The sequence below is a fragment of the Sphaerodactylus townsendi genome, linkage group LG15, assembly GCF_021028975.2.
Source record: "Sphaerodactylus townsendi isolate TG3544 linkage group LG15, MPM_Stown_v2.3, whole genome shotgun sequence".
NCBI classification, from domain to species: domain Eukaryota; kingdom Metazoa; phylum Chordata; class Lepidosauria; order Squamata; family Sphaerodactylidae; genus Sphaerodactylus; species Sphaerodactylus townsendi.
Window position 1 is genome coordinate 11,189,283 of NC_059439.1, and position 23,212 is coordinate 11,212,494.

At 45.5% G+C, this 23,212-nt stretch overlaps 1 protein-coding gene across 1 annotated transcript in view; it reads right to left on the reverse strand.

The window, feature by feature from the left end:
- The window catches only part of ATP6V0A1 (ATPase H+ transporting V0 subunit a1), a 65,933-nt gene that overhangs the window by 26,754 nt on the left and 15,967 nt on the right, over positions 1-23,212 (reverse strand). Inside the window, 12 exon segments of the mRNA XM_048516918.1 lie at positions 489-702; positions 2,308-2,426; positions 3,403-3,493; positions 5,137-5,294; positions 7,546-7,685; positions 9,548-9,698; positions 12,237-12,459; positions 15,403-15,466; positions 15,469-15,485; positions 18,726-18,808; positions 21,865-21,991; positions 22,803-22,906. Of these exon segments, the coding sequence (XP_048372875.1) occupies positions 489-702; positions 2,308-2,426; positions 3,403-3,493; positions 5,137-5,294; positions 7,546-7,685; positions 9,548-9,698; positions 12,237-12,459; positions 15,403-15,466; positions 15,469-15,485; positions 18,726-18,808; positions 21,865-21,991; positions 22,803-22,906 (1,491 nt within the window).

Here is a 23,212-nt window from a genome sequence, read left to right on the forward strand (position 1 = left end):
CACAGCTTAACTTCAGTAACACAGTGCAGAACCTTGTACTGCGGTGGCAGCTAGTGTCAAAGCAACAATTTTTTTAAAAAATTGCAGTCAAACTTCCAGTGGTCAATGTATTGTCAAAGGCTTTCACGGCCAGATTCAACTGGTTGTGGTGGGTTTTCCAGGCTGTGTGGCCATGGTCTGGTAGATCTTGTTCCTAACGTTTCGCCTGCATCTGCTGCATCTGTGCCTGGCATCTCCAGAGGTGTATCACAGATAGAGTGTGCAACAGACTTCTCTCTGTGATACATCTCTGAAGATGCCAGCCACAGATGCAGGCAAAACGTTAGGAACAAGTTCCAGTGGGCAGTCTTTTGGCATATTGGGCAAAAGCCCTACCTGACCCCACGCACTACCTATAAACACTTGGTGGATCCCAGAGAAGCTGTTGACAGGTGCCTGAGTGCCCCCTTGAGCTCTGTTGGTGGCCCCTGCTTCACAAGACCACTTACCTGGCCGCTATATAGCTGTGCACCTTTGGGATCGTAGGAGAAGAGAAACATGTTGATGAAGTGGATGAGGAGGCTGGGTGCTTCCCTGGAGATCTTTGCATCGTAAGCCAACCACTTATAGAAGATAAGGATGACCAAATACCCAAACAGCGTGCACATAAATATCATTTCGGGGATAAATCCAAGGAAGATGTTCAGAGGTTTCTTAAAATAGCTAGATGGGGAAGAGGCACAATGAAAATAATTGAATTGCAGGACTGCTCTTTCTTTCAGCAACTGATGAAACCCACAGTGCTGAACTTTTTCCTTCTCTACTTGCAACTTTCAGATTATTCCCCCTTCATGAATTTTTGAACACTGAGTCATCTGCAGAGCAACTGTGCATCTCAAGTATGTGTTCCTTTCATGTTGAGCATATCCTGCCTTTCCTTGCTGCTAAAAGGAACTTACAAATCATAATTCAAAACATCACCACTAAATACCAAAACAACCCCCCACCCCACCCCTTCGGGCATTTAAAAATCCTCCTAAAAATCTCTACAGATAGCACACATGCACATCCATCTCCTCAGGGAGCCCATTCCACCAAGTAGGAATTGCAGTGGAGAAGGCATGGGCTCCAGATGTACCAGACAGGTCGCTTTAAGGAGGCCGAGGGGGTGGGGGGACGCACAGCCAGTAGGTGGCAACCTGAAGACTGTGTGACATCACCTTTCCTTAATGTGAACTAAGGGTAACACACTCTATACTGTGCAAGGGAAGACTGGCAGCGGCAGAGAACAAGATTTTCAAGGATGTCTGCCCTCCACTAAGCAGCTTTAAGATTCCTTGGAACCACTTGGAAAAACCACTGCTCTGCCTGCATCTCTTTTATCTCCTGCCTCAACTTCAGAAAATGTTCTGCAGAAAGATATTTTGCACAGCCTATTTTCATATTATTTTTTCTTTCTTTCCATTTTTCTCTCTTTCTCACAATACTAAAACCAGGGGGCATACGTTGAAAATGCTGGGGGGAAGAATTAGGCCTAATAAAAGGAAACATTTCTTCACGCAATGCATGATTGGTGTTTGGAACATGCTGCCACAGGAGTGGGTGATGGCCACTGTGGCGAAACGGGCTTGCTTTTGGCTGGCAGGCCCTATTCCGTTCTCTGCATTCTCCCAGGGGTTGCCAACTTTTCCTGGGGAGGGCTAGCTTTCTCTCTGGGTAACATGCGGTCACCACCTGATCATTTGAGGACTGCCCACTGGGGAAGATCAAGATTCCTCAGCTTCCTTTCCCACCGTGAGGCCTCTGCCTCAGCTTCCCCCTTGGTTCTGCTCTCCTGGGTTCCACAGGGTAGATTGGAAGTCCTGGAGGAAAAGCTGCTCAGCCTTCCTCTCTCTCCTGTTTAAATAGCACATCCAAGACAGTGGGGCATTCATGGCACAGAGAACTGTCCTCCACATCTAAGGTTTAAAAGTATTTTTTAAAAATAAAAGTCACAAATATCTTTTATCAGAGCACCAGATTGAGCAAGGGTTTCCAAACAAAAGGAGATATAAACTCAAATCCCCTGCCCCTATCTCTTAACATACTCTAGCTAGGAGGTGGTGATGGCCACTAACCTGGATAGCTTTAAAAGGGGCTTGGACAGAGGGAGGCTTTGGGGAGGCTTTGTTGTTGCAGTATGAAAAGGCCTGAAGCAACTGGGACCAAGAATGAATATAGGAAAGAATGTACTGTGGAAATCTCAGATGTCTACATTAGTGAGAGGTCCCGCATCAAACAGAAAGGAAGCCTGCCCACCCCGCCCCCCTGAAGGGACAGCAAACTCACATGTGGTTGAGCAGACTGAGCGAGATGCCAAACATCATGTGGATGATACCGAGAATAACAGACATCTTCATCTTGAAGGAGTTGAGGAAGGTCAGCTTGTTGGTAGCAATGTTCCAGATCTATTGCAAAGGGAAGACAGAAATGAGATGGTGGGAAGGGAAAGAGAGTGAAAATGTTGCAGCAAAATGGCTGCTGCTCCCACTCACACATCATGCTCAGTCGCCATTTCCAATGGAGATCCTTCACCCACATAGACTTAGACCATATGACGACAGACAGCCCTTTTCGACACTGTTTACTTTACTTTCACAGCGCCTCTGAGGTCAGGAACGGCACACTTTAAACGAACAAGTACTAAGTCCTCATGATCTCAGGAATATTCTTAGGAAAGTGACGCAAGAGGCATGGAGGACCATGGAAATTCCAGCAGTTGGATGAGGAGCAGATGAAGAAGAAGTTTGGGTTTAAACCCCCCCCCCCTTCTCTCCTGTAAGGAGACAAAGGGGCTGACAATCTCCTCCCCCACCCCCTACAACAAACACCCTGTGAGGTAGGTGGGGCTGAAAGAGCTCCAAAGAGCTGTGACTCGCCCAAGGTCACCCAGCTGGCGAGTGTTGGAGTACACAGGCTAATTTAGTTCCCCAGATAAGCCTCCACAGCTCCAGTTGCAAAGCGGGGAATCAAACCTCGTTCTCCAAATTAGAGTGCACCTGCTCCTAACCACTCTCAGATACAACCCCCTTCCCTCAGAATTCCCTCAAGCGTTTCTTATCCTTTTCCAAACATCCTGGTCTTTGGTCTTCCTACCCACACATCCCTAAATGTAATCTACAGTCCAAAATAACTAATAAAGTATCTTCAGTACAAGAAGCATATGAGATTGGCTTATTGTCCCTGACGTGTCAGAGGAAAACAGAGACTTTCTCTGCATATGTCATTGAGTCACCCTGTACAGAGCAAGAAGGCAGATGTCTGGACTGTACCAATTCCACCTGATGGGGTGCTATTTTTCCTCCCTGCATGTAAAAACTAGGATAATCCGATAGAAGTCTATGGTAAAAGGAAGGTGTGGGGAGTGGGGAGAGGTGCTCTTACTGGGTCAATGCCAAAGGGGTATGCTCCCCCAAAAACTCCATCAATGGCAGGATTCAGCTGAAGAACAGTGGCCTCCTGGAGAAGCTGATCCCTGCATGGAAGAAAGTAGAAAATTAAACAAAACTGTTTGCAATGTACAACATGTGCACAGCAAGAACAAACAGAAATGCTTTAAGATAAATACTACCAGGGCATCTCTGGCCTGCTAAAGAGGAGATGCAAAGGGACAAGAGGAACATTTTTAATGTTACTCAAGCAGCCTTACATTACAGGGGTGTGAAGCTCCCCCCTTAAATTACTGAGGAACAGCACTGTACAACAAGATATCAACAAGTAAGGGATCCATTAACATATGATTATGACTGTGCTGAGATAAATGGTAGAGCAGAAGAGAGCCCCCATCGCGTGCAGCCTTCCATATAACATATGCCTTCTTAATGTAAATCCAAAAAACTAATGTAAATACAAATCCAAAGCAACAAGCTTCTTACATTTGGGTCACTCTTCCAGAGAGTAAAAGCTTATTTTGGTCATCAGATAATGTAATTCAAACACAATACCCAATATTTACAACCAAGTTGGCTGATAGTTTCTTTTAGAGCAGGGGTGTCCAACTGTAGTTCCCTCCCAGCTGTTCCTCACAAGCGGGACTACTGCATCTCCCAAAGTAGTCTCATTTGAACAGCTGGTGCACCACAGTTGGACACCCCTGTTTTCGAGTCTTCCAGTGTCCCCAAGGTGCATTCCCAGACCAACACCCAGATCACAAGAGACAGAAGAATCTGCTTCTGTGGCTGAATCAGATCTGTTCCTTAGGCTCTGCTTCTGTGGCTGAATCTCAGATCTTCCAAAGTTCCTTTAGGGCCTCTTGACCTCAAGAGAGTCATACTGCCCGTGTCCCAACTTTCTGACCTTCCTAGGATCTCGCAACCTCCCTCCATCGACCACAGTGCTGAAGCATACTTCTGGAGCCTACCCGAATCCAGTACCTCAAGCTTAACCTCCTATCTCCCCGAAATCACCTACCTTGCTTAGCCCAGCATATCTAAACCTCTCCTCTCTCTGTTAAGCCAGAAGTCCCAACGGTTCTGAGCTAGTGGGCAGATTTTGAATTCTGACACTGAATGACGGGTGCAGCCACAAACATCAGCCACAAAATGGCAGCCACAGTTTACCTTCAGTGAAGATTTTTGTACTGTGGCGGCATCTATTGCTGTAGCAGTGTTTTAAATCACCTGTACTGCCAGTCAAATCTCTAATGGACAATCAGAAGCTTTGTAGGGCAAAAGCCCCACCCACTAGTCTAAAAACACTTGGTGGGCACCAGGAGAAGTTTGGTTGGATGCCCTGGTGAACACAGGCACCATGTTGGAGACACCTGCTGTGAAGCCCTCTCTTCATCTTTCCTCTTGCTAAGTCCTACCTGTGATGCTGATGTACTTCTCTGCCTCCAAAATTCCTCTCCTCTCCCTCTTTTAGAACTCCCACAGCATTCCACTGAATTAACATATGCCCCCTGTAGTCAGAGTTTTGGTGCGATGCCCTAGATTAAGGCTATTTGTTACAATGGGTGGAAAATAAATCTTGGTTCTGAAAAAGTGGAAGGCTGTTTCAGCCGTACATCTCTTGTGGCAACTGATATCATCATGCTTTTCTCTCCCTCTTCCCTCTTCCCCTTGCCCCCCACCTCACATTGCCATAGACTCCAGGTTGCGTGTATGACTGTTCACTTACGTCCAGTTGCCAAAGCGGAACATCGGACGGACACTCCAGGATGAGCCAAACATATTGAGAGCTTTCGAGAAGCAGTCATTGTAGATGAGACCAGTATAAATGGAAAAGGAGCCCATCAGGAGAATGATGTACCGGCCACTAAAAATCATGCTGAACATCTGGTCCCATTAACAAAAAAAAGAAAAAGAAAAAACAACAGCTATGAAGAGTTTAGGGGAGGGAAAGAGGAGCAAAGAAGAACACGAAGGGCAATATGGCTAGGACATTTGTGAAAGTGTGAAGAGCCACAACAACCACAGCCAAAGAAACCTCCTCCTGAATTTCAAGAACACAGAACCTCTGATTTTTTTTACTAAAGGAAATTTTATGTGCCAACTTCCCCCACCCCCCAGGGGCGTTGAAAACATCTTATAACAGAAACTGATAAGACACCACATTGAACAGAAGCAATAAAAACATTTTTGAAGCAAGAAGTTTAAAACAGCAGTAATGAACAATACTGGGAGGACACAGCTGTGCTGGGATAGCTTTTCAGTTGTCTGAACAAGGCCAGAAGAGTCTTTAAAAACCAAAGCAATTTCTTTTAAATGGCAGGTAAGGTCCAACTAAGCAAACAGTGAGCAACATTAGACAAGCTACAGATAAGCCTGGTTCTGGTGGGTTTTCCGGGCTGTGTGGCCATAGTCTGGTGGATCTTGTTCCTAACATTTCGCCTGCATCTGTGGCTGGCATCTTCAGAGGTGTATCACAGAGGGTAACAGACTTCTCTCTGTGATATACTCTGAAGATGCCAGCCACAGATGCAGGTGAAACATTAGGAACAAGATCCACCAGACCACGGCCACGCAGCCCAGAAAACCCACCAGAACCAGTTGAACCGGCTGTAAAAGCCTTCAACAATACAGCTAAGCCTGTTTGCATGCCAGCTGTTCCCCAGATCAAGCCCCAGAACATCTTCAGACTATATCAGCACTGAGAAAAAGCATGAAGCTGGTTCTTGAGAACAAGGACATAAGAGGGGGGGGGGTTCTCGGATTCAAAAACCCCCCATTACATGTCCGACGCTCCACCCCCATTTGTGGGGGTTTTTGTATTTTTTTTAAAAAAATTGTTTTTGGCCTGCAGGGGGCGCAGTTTTAGTCTAGCAGCACCACAATTTCAGGATTTGTTGGGAGACTCTCCTGACGATACCCATGTTTGGTGAGGTTTGGTTCAGGGGGTCCAAAGTTATGGACTCCCAAAGGGGGTGCCCTCATCCCCCATTGTTTCCAATGGGAGCTAATAGAAGGTGGGGGCTACACCTTTGAGGGTCCATAACTTTGGACCCCCTAAACCAAACTTCACCAATCCTGGGTGGTATCATCAGAAGAGTCTCCTAAAGATACCCTGAAATTTTGGTGATGCTACCTTAACAACTGTACCCCTGACAACAGGCACCCCCAAAATTTCCCCAGATGCTCCTTTTATATCTACCCCCTTTGGCATGGATTTAAAGGGAGAATCTGAGGTTCCCAGTTTAAACATTGAAAGTGATGCTGTTTCAGGGTAGGGGAGAATCCACCCCCAAACAGCATCACTTTCAATGTTGTTTTAACTGGGGACACCAGATTCTCCCTTTAAGGTGGATTTAAAAGGAGAATCTGGGCTCCCTAGTTTAAACACCATTGAAAGTGATGCTGTTTGGGGGTGGTTTCCAGCATCACAGCGGCCGCCCATTGGGGGGGGGGGGGAATGGGCACAAAACTCAGATTTTGCACCTGGCTCCATTTTCCCTAGCTACACCTCAGCCCGGAGGGGAGGGCAGAAGGGGCTGCCAGCTGCTGGCTGGGATCCCAGCCGGTGGGGGGGGGGGAAGGGCAGGCGGGACAATGGAGTACGCCATCCCTGGCCTCGGAAAGCTGCTTTTATAAGCACTGAGGCTGAGGGCGGGGTTTGAGGAGGGATGGCCACGCCTCCAGAGGTGGGTGGGGCGTGGCCCACCCCCGAAGCCCCCCATAAAAAATCTATACCTACGTCACTGCTTGAGAATATTTAGACATAAAGACTATTAAAAAGGCTGCTCTACAGGAAAAGCACCTGATTTCCAGTTCTGTCAATCCAAAACTCTAAGTTCTCTATCTCTATACAAGACCAAAAGCACTGAAAAAAACTCTCCAAGGAACCAGAGAGAACCTTTTATTTATTTATACTTTTCTTATATTTTTTTACTTATATCTGATGACAAACCCCACCTCCCCAGTGAGCCCAGGATGGCCAACAATTATAATTAAAAACAAGGTATTATACAAAATTCAAATCGAATCCATAATTAAAAACCTGTCAACAATTTAACACATAGATGACACATGTTTACATGTTTGTGCCTTGTACCTCCCTTCCCTCTCCCAAGTAAGGGCCAACCCTGACTACCTCATTATCATTCTTCTGGGACAGAATGCGGCTTTCCCGGACCACCATCCACACTGCAAAGAGAGTCATAAGAATCCCATGGCCGAAGTCCCCAAACATCACAGCAAACAGGAACGGGAAGGTGATGATTGTGTATGGAGCTAGAAGAGAGGGACACTAAGGTTAGCTTGTGAAGAACAACATAGGACATCTATGTTGTACAGCAGCATGGCATAGTGGTTAAGAGCAGGTGAACTCTAATCTGGAGAGCTGTGTTTGATTCCCCACTCTGCCGCTTGAGCTGTGGAGGCTAATCTGGTGAACCAGATTAGCTTGTGCACTCCCACACATGCCAGCTGGGTGGCCTTGGGCTAGTCACCGTTCTTCTGAGCTCTCTCAGCCCCACCCACCTCACAGGGTGTTTGTTGTGAGGGAGGGGGGGAGGTAAAGGAGATTGTAAGCCCCTTTGAGTCTCCTTACAGGAGAGAAAGGGGGAATATAAATCCAAACACTTCTTCTTCTTGTAATGGGCAGGGAAGCATATTTAAAGATTTGGGAACTCCAGAGATCTTTGTAGCTAGTGCTAATAGATTAAAAAATCTTAGTATACATTCTGGGCACAAGCCTTATCACATTAAAACACATTTGTAAAAGCATTAATCAAACCCTTAAGGTGATTCATGTAGGAAAACGCTGCCACTTTGGAATGGTCTCTCTCTCTCTCTCTTCTCTCCTCCCTCTCTCTCTCTCTCTCTTCTCTCTCTCTTCTCCCCCCCCCCGCCAAATGTCCTGGCACACTCTTTTTACTCAAGGCACCATAATTCCCATTTTTCCATCAAGTGCAGTAGGTTGTCAGATGTTACATCTACATTTCGTTCAACTGTTCTGAACAACTTGACAGACTGCACATGGGGGGGGAGGGGGTTGACAAAAAGTGTCATGCACAAATGCCATCATCCAGTCAGCTTTGTATCATATAAAATTTGGTCTGGATACAAACCAGGAGATACAAAAGTTCTTTCAGAAAGCTAAGTACTTCTAGTTCCTTGATAAGTTTGAAAGTAAGCCAACTCATCAGTTCAGAGTTCTCCCTCTATAAAGGCAGCTTAATCTCAAACACATTTTTGAGTCTACCCAACAAAACAATATTCCTTTCACTGTCTTCGTGGAAAAACACTGGTTTAATCAGTAGAGGGAAGCTAGAGGGAATCCCACTGGCTAGGGTTAATACTTCAAAGGCTTGGGGAAGAAATCTAGGACGTTTTGACAAGGTTAAAGAGAGCAATAAAAAACAGGTCTGCTGGTTGTCCAATACCAGTGCAATTTGAAGTGTCTAAAACCCCAAATGTCCCCAATATGCCCTAAGGGCTCAAAACGACCCTCAAGATTTGTGAATCGCCCCACGTGGACGGCATATGGCCCCCATTAAGGACCAATTAGCTAGGATCTGTGAAACCAGCTCCTGAAATTATAATTGCGATTGTTTTTATTACCACAGTAAGCCTTAAGGATGGTTTTGCCTGACTTAATAGCTTGACCCTAGCTGCCGATCTTGCCTACTCCCCGCTCTTTCCCAGACGTCTGGAAAGAGCGACAGCAACGAAGTCAGCATTTGCCCAGGCAAACTGAGGTTTGTGTAAGTGGGTGCATGAGTTTGATTCTGTTCCTACACCTGCTTTTAGCATACACTGTCTAATATTTAACACCTGCTTTTAGTTAAACACTGTCTAATATTTAATACCTAATAAATACCCACCCAGACAAAGGATGTCTGCAGGCAGTAAGAAATCAAGGGGCTAGTGAACACCACCCAGAACACCACCCACCACTCTAGGCAGTAAGCAATCAAAGGGACCAAAAGGCCAGGCTACTACAGTGCAGATGCGCTCACCAGTTGATTGTGCTATCTTCATGGTTACTCAAATGCTAAACAGGTTTCACAAACAAGCCACCCATGGTTTTCCATTATGTTCAAATTGACCAGACAGGCGCAGGATGCTTTGGGGAGGCCGCGGACGATTACCTGGATTGATCTCACGGTAGGTGCCGATGCCGTAGGCGTCCACAATGTTTTGGAACCCAGCAGTGAACTTGTTGGTCTTGTTATAGGTAGGTGGAGTTTGATTGGTCTGCATCCGGTTCAAAATGGAGGGGACGGTGGAGCCACTGTGTTCCTGTTACACACAAACAGGTTGGGAGTTAGAAGGACTGGGCTGCTGCAGATGCCTTTGCCTTGGGGATTCTCCTCTGCAACATGCTCACCCAGAACCCTCAGGGGGCCACATGGACTACACCCTGGATACAAAACAGAACGTTCTACTCCCAAAGAATCTAAGAGTTTGTTCAACTGACCACCCCCATCCCCAACACCCAATTCTTACTAATTTTAAGTTAATGCACAATTCCAAATATGCATTTTGCATGTGAAATTAACTCGATCCATACAGAGTCTTCCACCAACTCCAAAATAATAATAGGACACATTTGTCACGATTCCTCTGCAGGACAAAAACAGAGGAGTCAGGGAAAGAGAAAAGCGCTCCTTTTTCTGACCACCTTCGAGAAAGCAAATTCTACAGTGTCTCCAAATACATGATGACCTTCCCTTCAGGCTCCTTCTTACAAGACAGAGCTTCTACCAGAGTGCAAAATTTAAAAGGGAACACAGCATGTCACGTGAGCGTGCACTTCTCTATTCTTTCAATATTTGTCCCTTTGAAATAGCTACATGTGTTGTTTTCCAATCTTGTCCTGACTACCATTCATGCATTTTGAAGACCGCTATGTATGGCCTGGGGATCACACACGTGTTTGCACACTGGGATCATCCCAGAGGACATTTCAGAGGAGACAGCCCTTGGAATCAGCAAGTTCTTCCCTACAGTTTTAGATCATTCTTTCTCACCACCTTCCCTTCCTAGCCGGTACTTTGTGTGGCTTTTTAATGTTGGTGGATAACAATTACAACAGCCAGTTTCCTTCAAAAGGACTGAATAAGCAAGCTTGGGCTGGATTACCTCCTTGATCTTAGCAAGTAAACAGATTAACTAAGAGGATGACTGAACTTGCAAAATGGCTTTTAAAAAATATGCCAGGAAAGAAGGGAAGGAAGTCCAAGCAGCCAGTGGGCTTCTTTAAAGGTAAAGGTGTGAAAGCACTGGGTCATTAGAGACCCATGGAGTGACATCACATCACAACATTTACTTGGCAGGCTACGTTAACAGGGTGGTTTCCACTGCCTTACCCAGTAGTCTACACTTCACCCCCTGTAAACTGGGGACTCATTTTACTGCTCTCAGAAGGATGGAAGGCTGAGTCCCCCTTGAGCTGGCTACCTGGAACTGGCTTCTGCCATGATCAAACTCTGGGAGCAGAATAGGGCCTGCCAGGCAAAGCAAACTTGTTCCGCCACAATTTTGTGGCAGTGGTGGGATAAGGACAAACACAGAACTTGTATTTTGGAATTGGGCACGAACATGCACAGAGAGAGCAACGGAAGTTTTGGGGTTTTTTTGGGTCAACTGGAGTCGGGTCAGAACAGGTTAGCTAGGATGGATCTAGGAGAGCCCCTGAGAATACTAAAAATGTTAAAGCAGCAGCTACAGGAGGAATGCCAGAAGCAGAAGCAGAATATACAATGTGAGAACAAGTCTGTAGATGAGATGAAGGCTCTCCTGCTAAGAAGTGGGATGGCAGCAGGGACAGCTTCAGATCTCACCACGCAAGGGAGCCCCAGCCCAAAGGACGAGGTCCGGCTCCAGGAGTTAGAGATGGAGAAGTTGCAGCTGCAGGCAGAGAAGGAGACAGAGCTCCAGAGGCTGAAAATGCCAGAGGAGCAACATAAAGAGGTGCAGTGACAGGAAGACAGGGAAGCCTGCAGGGGAGAGCTCGAGAGGGAGGAAAGGCTGCTGGAAAGGAAGGAGAAGGGATCCTGAGCAGAGCTTTGACTGCAGTACTGCAACTGACCACTCGGAGCCATCGGGCTCCCTGGGCTTCGAAAGCAGCAGTAAAATCCACTCCTTCCCTCACAGGACTCTGTTGTTCCAGTGCCAGAGGGAATCCTGCCCAAAGCAGAAAAGGGATTCCAAGCAGCAGGCGTGTCTGTTAGTTGCTAAAAAAAAAACCTAAGGCAAGCTGCCACTTTCGAGAGCGTTCAGGAATCTGTACCAAAGGGCTCTGCTTGTTTTCAGAATTGGACAGATTTCAGGCAAGCACTCATTTATTCTCCTTCCAGAGATGCAGCACTTTCTACTCTATGATTCTTTAACAGGATTGTCACTGTAACACTCATGGAAGGAACATGGGGAACAGGAGGAGCACAAGGAACCAGACTGTAGTTATTGGTTGGGGGGGGGGGGTTTCCGAGCTTTGTGGCCGTGGTCTGGTGGATCTTGTTCCTAACGTTTCGCCTGCATCTGTGGCTGGAATCTTCAGAGGTGTATACAGAGGGAACCCACTGCAACCAGTTGAATCCGGCTGTGAAAGCCTTCGACAAAACTTTGGGTATGTTTGCCTTATCCAGGAAAATAGTATTTCATGCAAATACACATACACATGCAGAATGGGGTTCTGCTGTTGCTCTGCTTTGTCAACAGAGAAAAAGACCCTTCTTTCATTTCTCTCCCCCCAAACCAAAACAAAACAAAAACTCCAGGGAGCCTCAACATCTCATAGCATGTGAATGGAGCCACAGCACCACTGGTTGTACTTACCGTGCCACGCCTGAGAGCAAACTGGATGGAGTCGAGGTCTGCAACAGGACACCAGACTTCAGCAATGAGGCATTTCTGGGTCACATCGATGTTGCAGAGGTTCAAGGTGTGGTAGATAGCCTTCATCTTGCGCACCTTTATGAACCAGACACGGATGTTCTTCGCAGCTGCCTGCAGGACCCTCTGCCGGTGATCCTCAGTTTGATTCAGCACCTGTTGCAGGAGAGGGGCAATGTGTCATGAACCAGACAGATTAGAGATGCTCACTGCATTATATCCCAGTTTAGAGATGAAAGTTCTACTTGCGCTGAAGTCCACAAGGCCTCGGGATACGCATGTGACACATTCTGCATTCTTCAGATAAATTCATGTCAGCTAGCAATATCATTTATTTTCTTTAGTTCACTATGATTTAGCCAGCCAAGGACAGGCCTTTGTAAAGCATTCCCTCTCTCACCCTACAATCACTAGAAATACTTCTTCACTGGATCTTAGGTTTCTGAAATTCCAGCATATTTTCAAGCTCATCTCTACAGCTAGAGACTTTATTTCAACTTCTTCCCCTGTGCTGATAATCAAGACAGAAAGAATGTCAAATTTCACATCAGAAAACGATCTTCATGCCTAGAACATGAGAAAGTAAAAATGCATACAGCCCTTTCATTTCAAGAATAAAAAGTAAGATAGGGTGGGGTGACCAAGTATGCAATGGAGGTGATCAGGACCACGTTCACATAGTTTACATTTCCCAATGTGCTTTTGCAACTGCATGCTACCCCTTAGACAAAGCACATTCCTGACCCAGCCCACAACCACCCCTCTGATTGTTCCAGAGGCAAGAATGAATTGCACACATTCCCAATGGGGGAAGGCTCACCCCTTCTCCACATCTGCTGACAAGTGCTAGAAAAAAGCACTGCAGGAACGGAGGACTGTGTGGGGTCTGTGAACTTTCTATGGAAAGGAGTACAGCTCAGACACGCTTGGCCAAGAGGGCCAGAATAACACAGCACTTTAGGTTCGCCTGACTCCTTTTGATTCAAGAGCTGTTACATAAAAAGCTCCATCAAAAATTAAGTCTGCAACAAAATGATGCCAATAAAATTACAAAGAAATCTACAGGGAAGACCTTCTCTTTTACAATCCCTGAAAGCTAATTAAAACAAGTGAACTTTTTTTTTACTGTCTTCTCAAGACCAGAGGTACACCTCTGCAATTTCACAATAAATACTGTGCAAGCTTGGGATCATGATAGAGAAAATTCTGCTTAATTCTTATTAATCAGCAGGATCTTCAACTAAGTCTCTGCTACACAAGTGACTGAAGACACAGAGAAGATTGGGTAGGGAGAAGCGCAGGTCTTGAAAAGACCAAAGGGAGCCCAGAAGCTAGCTACAAAAATAATAGTCCTAACACAAATGGTAGAATATATTTGAGCATGCCTATTTTGCCCAAACTCTTGGAAGCTTGTAAACCTTTTCAGTCTACAAGAGAGGCCACACAGATCAAACTGCAGTAGTCAATCCTCAAGGTTGCATTGAAAGCATGGACCACAATCTGCAGGATGCTTGCTTTCCAGGAATGGGTGTGAAGAGAAGCTTCAAAAAGTTCCTGATGTAAAGAGCCGTCGCTTGTTACTGAAACAACATAGCCAAAACCAGGAATGTCTCCAGGATGCTATGATAGGAGGAGCAGCAGTCCACCCCATCAACAAGGTGTACTTTTGACTTGTAAGAGCACACTGATTCCCCTCCTTCACTATCTCTACCCTGTCTAAATTAGACTTCAACCTACTGCTGTTCATCCACTTGATCACAGCCTCCCATGTTGGTTCAAGGCAGAGATCACTGCTCTAGCATACTGTGGTAATGAAAAAGAACAGGATGGCACCAGTAAATTGGGGGAGGTGGGGCCTTTGGAGTTTAATATCAGCAACCTCAGTCAGTTGCTTCATGTAGATGAGAAATGTGGAATACCAGGTAGTAAACAGATGACCTAACCTTTATTGAAAGAAGAAGAGAAGAAGTGGTGTAAGAGGTTAAGAGCAGATGCCTTCTGATCTGGAGGAACCAGGTTTGATTCCCCGCTCTGCCGCCTGAGCTGTGGAGGCTTATCTGGGGAATTCAGATTAGCCTGTACACTCCCACACACGCCAGCTGGGTGACCTTGGGCTAGTCACAGTTCTTCTGAGCTCTCTCAGCCCCACCTACCTCACAGGGTGTTTGTTGTGAGGGGGGAAGGGCAAGGAGATTGTAAGCCCCTTTGAGTCTCCAACAGGAGAGAAAGGGGGGATATAAATCCAAACTCTTCTTCTTCTAATTAATGAGCCAGTGTGGTGTAGTGGTTTAGAGTAGGTGCGCTCTAATCTGGAGAACCAAGTTTGATTCCTCGCTCTGCTCCTTGAGCTGTGGAGGCGTATCTGGTGAATCAGATTAGGTTGTGCACTCCAACACCTGCCAGCTGGGTGACCTTGGGCTAGCTCTCTCAGTCCCAACTACCTCACGGGGTGTTTGTTGGGAGGGGTGAAGGGAAAGGAGTTTGTAAGCCCCCTTGAGTCTCCGTACAGGAGAGAAAGGGGGGATATAAATCCAACTCTTCTTCTAATTATAACCCTCTTTCACTCCTGTAAGATTCAAAGGGTCTTACAAACACCTTTCCCTTCCTCTTTCCACAAGAGACACTTGTGAGGTAGGTGATAAAGTTCCAAAGAACTCTGACTAGTCCAAGGTCACCCGGCTGGAATGTAGAAGTGAGGAAACAAATCTGATTCCCCAGATAAGACTTTAGAATCAAACCTGATTCTCCAGATTAGAGTTCACCTATTTTTAACCACTATGCTTTGGATTTGTTCGTATTTTGTGTATACAGAAACCAGAAAAGTTATGGTACCTATGTGAAATTTTAATCACCATCTGCATTTGAAATGGATTTTAATCTTGATTTTATTGTATGCATTAATGTGCTGGAAGCTGCCCTGAATCCATGAGGGGAAGGGTGGCACTGAAGTGAAAATAATACACAAACAACAACAAAATACCTGTTGAGTTTCTGAAAAATGTACCCAACACAGAGCCATTTAGGCAAGGAGTTAAATTCACCATGAGTGAAAGCTAAGGAAGCCCCCCTCTTTCCTCCCCAACATCGCCACTGTATACCTTATTCTAGGTCATCAATCCTGGTGCTGGACCCTGTGCCATTTCATTTCTTTTCCCGTGGTGTTTCTCGGATTAGTACAGAGAAGCACGGAATCTGAAAGACATACAGACTATTTGTGATTAATATGATGGCATCTGAGAACTCATTCTCCATGGAAGATGAATTATAAAGACAGTAGAGAACAAGAAACTTCTGAAATTACATATTATCACAAGATTTGCACAAGAAATGGTCCTCTTTTGTTAGTCAATATATCCATGTACTCTAAGAAAACCAGTGATATTAGTGCTTCGTTCAAGTTCAGCATTCTGTGGTATATACATCCCCCCACCAAACAGAAACAAAACCTCTCGACAAATTTTAGTGGAATGCTCAAAACCAAGAGGAAGAAAGCAAAGCGACTAAATCTGAAGACTGGTGCGGCCTGCAGCGATATCCACTCAGCTACATTATATGTTTGTTAACAGACTGGAAAAGCACAGGGACAGACTTAATTACAGTTTAAGATTCCAGACTTACTGCTATTTGCACCCTCCATCAGATGGCCCGTGAACTACAATTCCCAGAAGGCATGGGGGGGAGGAAGCAGATGGATCACATCTGCTAAACCTCACCCCAAGGTCCAGTCTTGTCAGTCCCATAGAGCACACATGCCCTAGCTGAAGATCAGCAGTCCTGTTTTTGCCAAGTCAATCTGGCCCTGGAGCAAATCAGTGGTGAACTGGTAAAGCCTCTTCTCTGCAAGCAGACTGTCTCCGGTTTAATCCCTGGCAACTTCTAGAGACCAGGAGAGCAGCTGCCTGTCAGAGCTGGCGACAGTGACCTTGACAGCCAAAGGGCCTGACATAGTAGAATAGTATGTATACATGTCATCTGTGAACAGAGACTGTAAGCTACAGTCCAGATGAGTTACCTGAATCACTCAACAAACACAGGCCATGTCTTTGCTCTTTACAACCAGAGGGGCAGTGGGCCTTTCCCTCCAAAGAGTGCTTCTTCTTTCTTTAAGAGAACTTCAATCATATGTCTAGAGTCAGACCATCTCCGAAGGCTTTTAGAGAAGACCAGTTCCCCCACAAAGAGGGAAAAACTAGAATGAGTTTCAAGACTTGTGGGAATCATGATAAACAGCAGAACCTAAACCATCAATCACCGCCAGAAAGTCCCAGTCCTGCTAAGTCACCATGGTTAGCAAGGGATGTTGATGAATGAGTGTTCTATTGAAAAAAAGCATATTCTTTTAGCAAGTGTCGGAAGTCCAACTTAACCAATGAAGAATACCAGAGAGAACACAAATGGTGGCAAAAGAGAAGCAAGTTAGCTGTAAGGGAGGCAAAAAAGGATTATGAGGAGCACATGGCTGCGAACATCAAGGCCAGCAACAAACAGTTCTTCAAGTACATCAAAAGCAGGAAGCCAGCTAGGGAAGCGGTAGGCCCATTAGATGACGAAGGAACAGAAGGTGTGCTAAAAGATGACAGGGAGATTGCAGAGAAGCTGAATGAATTCTTTGCATTTGTCTTCACCCAAGAGGAGGTGAGGAAAATTCCTGCACTTGAACCAAGCTTCTTAGGAGGAAATCCGAGGAACTAGCTGGCTATAGTGGTAGACAAGGAAGAAGTTCTGGCAGCCATTGATAAACTAAATGCTACCAAATCCCCTGGCCCAGATTGCATTCATCCAAGAGTTCTTAAAGAGCTCAAGGATGAAACTGCTGATGTTCTCACTTTAATATGCAACTTATCCCTGAAATCAGGTTCCATCCCTGAAGACTGGAAGATGGCCAATGTCATACCAATCTTTAAGAAAGGGTCCACGGGGGACCCAGGAAATTGCAGGCCAGTCAGTTTGACATCTGTTCCTGGTAAATTAGTAGAATCTATCATTAAAAATAAAATTATTAAACATGTAGAAAAGCAAGACCTGCTGAGGAAGAGTCAGCATGGCTTTTGCAGAGGCAAGTCCTGTCTTACAAATCTACTTCAGAGTTCTTTGAGGGTGTAAACAGGCATAAAGATGGGTGGGGAACCAGTGGACATTGTCTACTTGGATTTCCAAAAGGCTTTTGACAAAGTTCCTCACCAGAGACTGTTGAGAAAACTCAGCAATGAAGGAATAAGAGGGGAAGTCCTCCTATGGATTAAAAACTGGTTGAGAAACAGCAAACAGCAAACAAAGAGTGGGTGTAAATGGGAAGTTCTCACAATGGAGAGATGTCGGGAGTGGTGTCCCCCAAGGATCCGTTTTGGGACCAGTGCTCTTTAACCTATTCATAAATGACCTGGAAATAGGGGTGGGTAGCGTGGTGGCCAAGTTTGCAGATGATACCAAATTATGTAGGGTGGTGAGAACCACAAAGGATTGCGAAGAGCTCCAAGCGGACCTTGACAAATTAGGTGAGTGGGCTAAGAAATGGCAAATGCAGTTCAATGTAGCAAAATGCAAAGTGATGCACATGGGGCAAAAAATCTGCAAACTTCACATACACGCCATATAAGGGTCAAAGCTATCAGTCACAGACCAGGAAAGGGATTTGGGCGTCCAGCTGATAGTCCCATGGGAATGCCAACTCAATGCATGGCAGCTGTGAAGAAGGCAAACTCTATGCTGGGGATAATTAGGAAAGGAGTTGATAATAAAACTGCAAGGATTGTCATGCCCTTATATAAAGCCGTGGTGCGACCGCACTTGGATTACTGTGTTCACTTCTGGTTTCCACATCTCAAAAAGGATATCGAAGAGATAGAAAAAGTGCAGAGAAGGGCAATGAGGATGATTGAAGGATTGGAGCACCTTTCTTATGAGGACAGGCTGCAGCATTTGGGACTCTTTAATTTGGAGAGGAGATGTCTGAGGGGGGATATGATTGAAGTCTATAAAATTATGCATGGGGTAGAAAATGTTGACAGAGAGAAATTTTTCTCTCTTTCCCATAATACTAGAACCAGGGGGCATTCATTGAAAATGCTGGGGGGAAGAATTAGGACTAATAAAAGGAAACACTTCTTCACGCAATGTATGATTGGTGTTTGGAATATGCTGCCACAGGGGGTGGTGATGGCCACTAACCTGGATAGCTTTAAAAAGGGCTTGGACAGATTTATGGAGGAGAAGTCAATCAATGGCTACCAATCTTGATCCTCCTTGATCTCAGATTGCAAATGCCTTAGCAGACCAGGTGCTCAGGAGCAGCAGCAGCAAAAGGCCATTGCTTTCACATCCTGCATGTGAGAGGCACCTGGTGGGCCACTGCGAGTAGCAGAGTGCTGGACTAGATGGACTCTGGTCTGATCCAGCAGGCTAGTTCTTATGTTCTTATCTACTTTTACTCACCCTTCACAGATCTTCTTTACTCTGTTTTTCAGCTGGTCGCCTTGGAAGAAAATAATGAACACTGATTTGTGCACGTAGTCCCCCTGGAAGAAAAGGGAAACTCATTCAGGAAGAAGTCTAAAACCAATAGCAGAGTGAGACACCCCTTGAGCACAACGCTCCTTAGTCATGCGACCGAGCAGTCAAAGGGCTGAACTTTAACCAAGAGGATGCAGCTTCCCACCTCAATTAAGTCATGAAAATGGAGCTAGACAAGTCTCCATGCCTAACGTGTGTCATGGAAATTTTATTCAGGACAAAATGGAGGGAGGAAGAGAACCACGAATCCCTCCTTGAGCTTTTTTCAAGAAGACTGTATAAAGCAGGCTCAAAAATAAGGGAATGTTGAGTGTTCACAAAGTTGTCGTTCCAGAGAACTTAAGCAAGCCACTCTAAACACTATAGAGTAAAGCAAAAGAAACCCTTCATGTATAACTTCTTTCCTTGAATGAAGTATTTATTTTATCAAATTTCTACCCTATCCTTTTAACAATGAGTTTATACATGGTTCTCTCCTCTCCTCCAATGTATCCTAACGACCACTGAACCATGGAACTACACCATGGAAAGCAGCATGGTGTAGTGATAAGAGTGTTGGATTAGAGCTTGGGAGACCCAACAATGAATCCCAACTTTGCCACAGAAATTTGGTGGGTGACATTATCCAGTCACACACTCTTTGAAAATAAAATCAAGGAAAGACTGATGTAAGCCACACTGGGGAGCAAGGCATGGTGCAAACAAAGTAAATTAAATAACAGCAGATTAAGTTGATAATGGTAACAGGCCCGAAGCACACAGTGGGTTTTGTCCTAAGTGGGGGTTTGAACCAGGGTCTTCCAGATCCCAGTCCATCACTATAAACCCTATGCCATTCAAATTACTTATCAATTTGTTCCGGATAGGTACATTTAATGCCCTGACCTGTATAACCCAGACTAGTCTGATCACAGCAGAACTCAGAAGTTAAACAGGGTGGAGCCTGGCAAGTATTTGAGAGGGAGACCACCAAAGAATATCACAGGGGACTGACACAGAGGCAGGTAATGGCAATCCACCCCTGAACAGCTCGCGCCTTGAAAACCCTACCGGGTTGCCGTAAGTCAGTTGTGACTTGACAACACATTTCCATCAATGCCAGATACATTTAACAGACTTGTTAGCAGGTCAGCACCTGGCTCCTATCACACGCACCAACTAAACACCATAAATGCACCCTATTGACTGGCAATTGGAATGCTCTTTAAAATACAGCAGCAGTTCTAGAAAAGGTACAAAGGAAATCTACAAGGCCTACTATACAGTTTTGGAACTCTTGCTTCAAAAACTCACGGCCTAGCCTTTCTGTGGTGGGAGGGAGGAGTTGTTTCAAGCACCAGCCCTGCCTGCAAGCAAAATCTATTCAAAAAGTTGCCCTAGAGGCAATTTTCAGGGGCGACAATTTGTTTGTCTGACCTTGCCTTTCATCTGACACGCCTGTCAAATTTGTTCAAGAGGGACTAGGAAGAAATCCCACTGGAGACAACAAGGTTGCTCAAAGCCCTTCTGCTGAACGGGGGTGGGTGGGTGGGGGATAAAAATTGTCTAATTGATTCTGGCTAATGTAAAGAGGAATTGAAATGCAACCAGCTAAGTGACTGACTGGGGAAATGATCTGAAGTAAACAAGCAGGAGGAAAAGAACCGAATGGAAAGGAACTGAGATCTGTGGTTTATTTCATCAGCGTCCAGAGCCCTTGAACTCTCCAGGGAGGCCAGCAGCACATTCTTCAGGCAGCTGGCGGGACTCAGATAGCGTCTCCCCCCCTTCCTGCATTTGTTCAAGCAAGACGTGGGGCTACCACCATTAGGAATCTTTCACACAGCCTTGTGAAAACAGTGGCTGTGGGTGTAACCTCATTGTGCCAGGCTTCCGAAAATTGAGGCTGGTTTTCTAGGTTACCTGGGAGGGGATGTCGCGTAGTTCTTAGCCTGCAACAGCAGCTACGGGCTGCTAAGAGATGTCTCCAAAGGGAGTGGAATTACAGCACATGCTCCCCTGCAGTTTCACATCCTGCTGTACACAGGCTGTGTTAGGAGTGAAAGCAGCTGCTAGACACACACACCCCAAGCCCATCATACGCTGCCTATTAATTATGATTTGACAACAACAACAAAAGTAATATAGAAATCCATGTCAGCTAGCAGGGAACACACACTTGCAGCCATGGTTTGTAGCTAAGGCTACTAGCTGACTGGGAGGCGGGGAGGGGAATGTCCCGTCACTTCAATGTATGTTAAGTGTGTCAAGTTGCTTCTAATTAATGGCAACCCTATGAATTAATGTCCTCCAAAATGTCCTAGGGTTAACAGCTTTGCTCAGGTCTTGCAAACTGATGACCATGGCTTCCGTTGTGGACTCAATCCATCCCACGCTGGGTCTTCCTCTTTTCTTGCCGCTTTCCAGTTTCCCTAGCTTTTCTGACTTTTCCAGTAACGCTTGTCTTCTCATTATCAACGTGGCCAAAGTATGATAGCCTCAATTTAGTCATTTGAGTTTCTAGGGAGCGTTCAGGCTTGACATGATCTAGAACCTACTGTTTTTTGGCAGTCCAGAGTTTTGGCAAAACTCTCCTCCCACACCACATTTCAAAGGAACCGACTGCCTTCCTGTCAGCTTCCTTCGTTGTCCAGCTTTTACTTCAACAGAAGTGCAATATTTAGAAACCAGCAGCAGAAGCTTTTCACAGCATGGAGCACATCCTTCAGCTTCAGCAACGTTACTGCCTCCCCACTAAGTCAACTGGTAAAGTAAAATGATTAAAGTCCAGGTATCTGGCTAGCCTCTCTGGATTCCCTCCTACAGCTGCTGGTTTGGGGGGGGGGGGGGGGGGGGTTAATAATTTTTATTGTCTTACTTTAATTGTTATAGTTTATTTATGATGTTTTCATTTGTAATGTTTTGTTTTTAACTTTGTGTAAACCACCCAGAGACTTTTGTATGAGGCGAGATAATCCTACACAGAATTAATGGTGCAGAATTGCATCATTCAAAACAGTTCTGGCAACTGTTATCCCCACAAAGCAAAAATGTTGGTCATTGAGGAAATGGCCTTCCATACCGTCACTGGGTCCTCCAGTGGATTTTCAATTTCAGCCTGACGCAAGAAGACATTCCCACGACACACCCTCCACAGCATCCGCTCAAACGTCGGGATCCGCTCTCGGTTGATCACACCAGCCACAAATCTGAACACCACGAGGAGAAGAGGAAGCAAAACATATATATATAAGATCAATATGCACTAAAACACAGATAGTCTCTACAGGGCTTTGAAGAACATAGACGCTAGGATAGGAAAGGTAACAGATTGCAACCAATTCTAGGAGCAGTAGTGGCGTAGTGGTTAAGAGCAGGTGTATTCTAATCTGGAGGAACCGGGTTTGATTCCTCGCTCTGCCGCCTGAGCTGTGGAGGCTTATCTAGGGAATTCAGATTAGCCTGTACACTCCAACACACATGCCAGGTGGATGACCTTGGGCTAGTCACAGTTCTTTTCAGCTCTCTCAGCCACACCTACCTCACAGGGTGTTTGTTGTGAGGGGGGAAGGGAAAGGAGTTTGTAAGCCCCTTTGAGTCTCCTATAGGAGAGAAAGGGTGGATATAAATCCAAATCTTCTTCTATCAGTTGCGTAAATCTGAAAACAACCCCAAGGGACAAGGAAAGAGCTTCTGGTAAAATATAGACTCTAATTTATTTCTTCCAGAATTAAGTATCTGCCACTTTCCTGCTGCACCCACACTAAGGCTCCATTTAAGCAACAAACCATTATTAGCTGTGATAAAATAAACCGCTATACCATCATTTTGCAATCCAACCAATGGAAGAATTCACTAATCATTAAAATTCAAAAATCCTAGCTTCCATTCTTGGCAGCATCTCTGAACAACAAATAAGGCTAGCCATCTTCTTAACCTGAGAGAATCCCCCATCGGTTGCAGGTGACTCAAGACGGAAAGAGCATGACATAGACCGCAGAAGCTTATGATGGCGCTCACCCCAGCCGCAGCGGCGCTCCTCTGCCCACCTCGCTTGGCTCCAGCAGCGACGAGGACTCCTCCAACAGCTCAGGATCCGCCATCTGCTGATGATGCAATTCAGCCTGAATTCACAAATCAATTAATATCTAATGAAACTAGTTAGTGGCATGCAGGGAGATGAGGAACCAGGAGATGGATGAAGGAAAGCAGAGAAGGAGCACAGAAGGAAAAGAGGGAAAGAAGAGACAGCTCAAGAAGGAAGCAAAGAAGCAGCTAGCAAAGCATCTCAGCCGAGGCCAAAAGAGAAGAGATGCAGGACGCCCATGAATGAAACACAGCTGGGTAAAAACTGCCTGGATTGCAAGTTAAGCTCCAAGGAGGACAGTGGGGGAAAACACAAATATTTTTCATTCAAACCCTCAGGATTC